The sequence below is a fragment of the Cnephaeus nilssonii genome (genome assembly GCF_951640355.1).
Source record: "Cnephaeus nilssonii genome assembly, chromosome: 13".
In the NCBI taxonomy this organism is placed as follows: Eukaryota; Metazoa; Chordata; class Mammalia; order Chiroptera; family Vespertilionidae; genus Cnephaeus; species Cnephaeus nilssonii.
Window position 1 is genome coordinate 36,293,530 of NC_137084.1, and position 6,000 is coordinate 36,299,529.

General features: G+C 43.7%; 1 protein-coding gene across 5 annotated transcripts in view; it reads left to right on the forward strand.

The window, feature by feature from the left end:
* IRAG1 (inositol 1,4,5-triphosphate receptor associated 1) overlaps positions 1 to 5,760 on the forward strand; it is a 114,415-nt gene extending 108,655 nt beyond the window's left edge. For all 5 annotated transcript variants that reach the window (XM_079788888.1, XM_079788889.1, XM_079788891.1 and 2 more), the window contains one exon: positions 2,446 to 5,760. In XM_079788888.1, the coding sequence (XP_079645014.1) occupies positions 2,446 to 2,689 (244 nt within the window). In that variant the 3' untranslated portion in view covers positions 2,690 to 5,760. The remainder of the gene's footprint in view (positions 1 to 2,445) is intronic.
* Positions 5,761 to 6,000: the final 240 nt, after the last annotated feature.

Genomic DNA, 6,000 nt, shown 5'->3' on the forward strand with positions numbered 1-6,000 from the left:
TTTGGCAGGCATTTAAAGTTGACTTTCTGACTTTGTTTAGTATGGCGTTTTATGGGACCTTCAGAGAAAACCATTCCTTCCATCCCAGCATCACACACATTCAAACCATTGCTCAGGCTCTCTCAGTTGCAGGTCCCTTTATGAGGTTGAATGCATCTCTTGCAGCTGGTTACTTAAAATCTGTCTCTTGGTCCTTGAACATCTGGAAGTATACCTTCCTTGTTCAGCTTCTAGGTAGCATTTCCAGACAGAAACCATGACATCCAATGCCAGCTTCCCTTCACCAGACTACATCCAGGTGAGGTGAAACATCTACCTTTGGCCCACCGTTGGTGGGAGGGTAGTTTTCCCCATCATGTCCCCCCTACTCTGATGCCACAAAGCACTTCAGCAAAATCCCTGCTCTTTAGATTTCTCAGGTGCGGGTCATACACAATAGTACACTGTCTCCCTCTTATTGCAACATACCGAACTCTCCAAGCAGCATCCCCGAAGCCCCTCTCTAGGCCCAGGTGAGGGGAAAGCATCTTCACCCTTCCCTATGGAGGAATGGGTAGAACTCAGTACAACCAAAAATTGTTTTTCAAAGGAATTCTATTTCTAACCTCTTTTATAGGCTGAAAACAGCTGACCAGCTGAGGGTCACGAAACCAGATCTTGACCTTCTCTGCTGTTCCACATAAGGGTGGGGCTAGAGTGGCATTTTCCCCACTGTAGCAGTTTGCTTTGGGCATGGAAATATAGCCGAAAAGAAAGGCTGCATTTTAGCATACAATTATATTTAAATAGAAAGGAAATAATTTAAATGGAGCTGAAAGAAAATAACCTTCCACTTCTAAGCTCTCCCTTCCCAACAGTTGAAAAATAGTCGATGATTTTCACCTCAGCAATTTTGCTTTGCTTAATTGTCCCTGAAATGATCATCAGAGGGTTCCCACATGGAAAAGAAACTAATCAGTGCCTTAGTGTAGCATCTGAGGCAGGCCCTCTTGAGTATCTGGCCCCTTTATAAAGAGTGCATTTGTTGAGTCATTTTATCCATTGTTATGGTGTCTTTTTTCTACTAACTCTGAAGTAGAGCTCTTTACTTCTCAGCAAATAGCCTGCATATTTCAGTGTCTATGTGAGCCTCAAGATCTTCAGAAAGCCCTGTCACTTTTCTCACCTCCTCCATTTGTTAAGCCTCAATATTCTCATATATATATATATATATATATATATATATTTTTTTTTTTTCCCCTTCAAAAATAGATGTGTCCAGGGCTTCTCCAGAGAGATCTAAGAATGGACTCTTCAAAGTGGGCCATCTGACAGAATGTCTTTTCACTAGGCCATAAAGAGTGGAAAGGTTGAAAGGCAGTTGGAAAGAAAGGAGTGAAGCAGGCAAAAAATGGAGGAGGACTGAGATGAAAAGCAAGGAGGGAAGAGAGAAAAGAGTGAGTGGAAAGGGGAGAGAAGAGTATGAAGAGAAAGAGGAGGAGGGAAAGATTACGGAATAAAAATTAACAGGGTTGAGCCCTGATTGGTTTGGCTCAGTGGATAGAGCATTGGTCTGCAGACTGAAAGGTCCCAGGTTCGATTCCGGTCAAGGGCAGGCACATCCCCAGTGGGAGGTGTGCAGGAGGCAGCTGATGGGTGTTTCTCTCTCATTGATGTTTCTAACTCTCTATTCCTCTCCCTTCCTCTCTGTAAAAAAAATAAATAAAATGTATTTTTTAAAAATTAACATGGTTGATAAAACATCTTGAATAAGCCATCTAGAGGTTGCTGGAGCTACTAGTCCTCTGATTGCTCTGGGAAGGTTTAAAGTGAACTCTTTAAAGTGAACTCTTGAGGTTGATCTGGTTCTTCATCATTTATCATTGAGATCAAGTCTTTTATGAGGTTAGCATAACCCTCCCACTCTGAATATAGTCAGATGTGGAAATGAGGACAACAAACTATGTGTCTGAACATGGAGGCAGACAAAGATTAGAACTTGGAACTGATTACTAATACCGATAAATGCAGAAAAGATGCTGGTCCTGTCTGAATGCGTGGGAGTGTGGTCAGCCAACTTTATATCTTGGGACTTGGGAGTGTTCAGATATCTATGACCACCTCATGAACAGATGAGAGCATGGGTAAATGGGTGAAGAATCAAACAAACAAATAGAGTATTGTATCTCAGTAGCTCCCAACATCAAGGATATGAATTGGTGGCATCAAAATCACTTGAAGGAAAATTTAAACTATGGATACCTAGACCATATCTTTGGAAACTCTTTCTTATTCAGTAGGCCTGGGTATTTTGAATAAGTGCTGCTAAGAGACTCTATACACTGCTGAGTTTGAGAACCAGTGCTCTAGATAGCATGGAAAGTGTTCCAGACAGAGAAGTATGGGTCTGGGCATCATATTTGTGCTCAACATACTAAACCCTCCACCTATTTTTTCATTTGACAGCAAACTTGAAGAATTGGTTCATTTCTTACAAGTCCTGTATCCCAAACTGTGTCAGCACTGGCAAGTCATCTGGATGATGGCCGCAGCAATGCTGGTCTTGACTGTGGTCTTGGGGCTGTACAATTCCTATAACTCTTGTGTGGAGCAGCCCGATGGGCCCCTTGGAAGATCCACTTGCTCAGCAGCCCAGAGGGACTCCTGGTGGAGCTCAGGACTCCAGCATGAGCAGCCTACAGAGCAGTAGGAAACCTGACATCCAGCCAGTACCCTGCTCCTGCACACAGCCCATCACCCTTTCCCCCAGTTATAGTGCTGTCAGGCCCAGGTGTGAGCACGCTGCCACCGGTCCATCAGAGAATGAGCAGGGGTTCTTTCACAATCAGCTCCCCTGTGGGAGCTCTTCATACATAGTAACTGATGTTCTCGGAGGATCAACAAAACTTTCCTGGGAAAGCAGCAGTAGATGAAGAAGTCACCTTCACCAAGAACTCTAATAGAAGGGAAGGTCGCCTGCCTTGGCTCACTGCAGGGGACAGTGAAAAGCTCACTCTTCCATTTCCTCTTTGCAATAGAAAATCAGGAAGAATTGTGCCTAAAGGCCAACTCCAACCCCAAGGAACAGGCCTGGAATTAGGAGTCACGACGTCAATATCTTCCCATTCCCTATCTCATTCTCACTGACTCTCTTTCTGCCCCTTTGGAACAGAGTTTATCTTTACAGAAATAGAAAAGAATTCTCAGAAAAATATTTAGACTGAGTTTAGCTCTGTGCTTGAAATGCAATGGGAAGATGTGAATTAATATATATGCATCTGTACACACAAACAACACACACATACACACAGCACACATGTGCATGAAGCCAACAAGCCTCCAAACGTGTGCCATGGGTGCTCTGGATTAAGCCAACCCACAGATATTCACTAGGTATGGGGCAGTCACCAGGCACCTGTTCAATGAGCTCTCCAGGTGGATTTAAGATGTTTGAAAAACACTGCAAACTCATGGCTTTAATATTGAACTTGCTAGTTTCCATTTCAAGTACACTTCCAAAGTGCTGTACAGCACAGTCTATTCCCTATTTGTTCTCTCCCCATTGGGAGAAGTTAATTTGACTCTCAGGTGAATAAGGAGACCCGGTGTGCTTTCAGTGTCCATGTGCCCACATATAAGTGTGCAACTACACCTAGTGCTTCAGTTCAAATGGAATTCTCAACTCAAACATGTGTTTCAGAGCATCCCCAATTGTTTAGTAGAACACTGATAGAGCACACCCCACCTTCAATTTGACCTCTCGCTCCACCTTCATAGCCTTCATTCATCCCTCATCAGTTTTGGGGGGTATTGGTTTCTGTGTGGGTTTTGTTGTGGTTGTTTTGCTTTTGTTTTGTTGTTGAAGTTGTTTGTTTTTGTTGCTAATACTAATAATATAAAACTTACTATGATACAAACACAGTTCTAGGTACTATGTAGGTATTAATTCATTTAGTCTTCAAGGAAAACGAACAAAAACTATGAGGTGGGTACTAGTCTTCTCATTTTCAGCTAAGGAAACTGAAGCACAAAAAATACAAGTAGCTCTCAGAGGACACCTAGTTAGTAAATCATGGGGCTAGATCTCAAAGCTAGGCAGGCTGGCCCAGAGGCTGTGCTCTTAACCACTGCACTAAATGGCCTCTTCCAGTGGTCTCCTAATTGGACACCTTACAGTCCAGACCCTTCAGCACCTCCAAACCATTTCTGGTGCCTAGACTAACCTATTTTCTCTCACAGCTCTGTTCCTCCACCCACTAGTTTTTCTTCCTGCAATTTTTTTTTCTGGTCACTCTTCAGGACCAAGTGCAAAAATCATCCCCTCCATATAGGCTTTAATTACCTCCTCCAACTCCCCACTATACCCCACACAATAGGGCACACCCTTCTCTGTGCTTTCTGGCACTTTTTAAACAACTTCCTATTGATCATTATGACAACATATAACAATAGCTTATTTCTATGTCTTTCTCCCCTAGCAAATTTTCCTCAAAGACAAGAACCATGTCTTACCCATTTTCTGGGTAAGGGCTTAGCATGGTGGCTAATGCTGGGGAGGTTGTCATTAAATGCTGATCAAAAGAACAAGGGAGGCTTCAAGGTGGTGGAGAGCAGCTTGAGGACAGCTGACATTTTGCATACTTCCCAATACCAGCACCAGCACCACCACTATTTCTATAAGAACAATAACATCTTTATTAGCCTCAACTTATTCTAATATTTTTCAGTCTGCTCTGAGAGAGAACAGAAATGAGGCCCGACTAGCAATATCATTCCCAAGCTCAAGAACCAGGCTTAATGCAACCACTCCTTTCAGGAGACCCACCTAGATTAGGCCCCACTTTAGAACAGCATGTTGATTTAAGGGGGACATCCTTTACAGTGGCTAGCAAATCACTGTGAGAGAAGCCCAAGCCAGGATGGACCACGGATGTGCCACTAGGTAAAGAGGTGCAGATCAAGGCAGACAGACTTTGGGGGCATGGATGGATGGTTTATCTTCCCTTTCCAGGGAGGCTGGACATACTGAAGGAGGTCTGGGTCCTCAGAGCCCAAAGGCAGGATGCAAATAGAGCTCCTGAGAGAGTGGCTGTGAGATGGAGCTTTTGGCTGGCAATGTCCAGTCTCAGCCACTCTTAAAGGACCAGGCTAAGAGAATCCATTGTCCACTGGGCCACAAGGTTGTGACCTTTGTTTCCAGTTAAGACAAAGGCCAGGAGAGGGGGTTGCAGTGAGTTCCTGAACCTCCAGCTGCTCCATAGGAAGACCTGCAAGAGTCCTCCCAGACAAGGTCCTCACTCAAACTACTCTGAGAGTAAGGGGGGTTGAGAAAAAGAAGGGGCATAGGAGTAATCACATTTCCACGAGTATTCCTGAAAAAAGTACTTATCGGTATTTCTTTTCTGAAAAGCCAAGATTGACCTGAAGCGGATGGAACTGTTGTCAAAGCAGCAGTGAAAAGGAGAGAAACAGGCCCTGTATTTCCTAAAGTGATATTGATCTGAAATAAAATTCCCCTCAAAAATGCCTCTGAAGTCTGACATTCCTGCTTAGCCCTAGGACTCTGGTGCCTAGGCTCAGTTGCAGAGCAATGTGTTGTTTTGTGCTATTGTTGATGATGTCACCTCCTAAAAGGAACTTCACTTTCTAGCTACTACAAAGCCAATATATATTGCTGTACAGCCTGCAGAGTAAACAAAGAGGGAGAGGCTGGATTTGTGTAGCACTGGCTGTCGGTTCCAAATGTTGTTAACCCTTACACAGGTGTGCTAAAATTGAACTGTAGCATGTCACGTGCCTGAGTTTGAAAATAAAAGCACATTTCCAAACCTTTGACGATAGCTAAATGCCTCCTTATTTTGTGGAGCCAAGCCAACAATATTGCCCCATTGGCTATTAGTGTCTCCCAGAAGCAAGCCAGAAGTCCCCAGTCACAGCAGCTGGATCAATTCTTCTCCTCTTCCCTATGCCTGATCCTAGTCTCCAGTACCTTCTTTGTCCATGGTTTTTGTAATTAATACA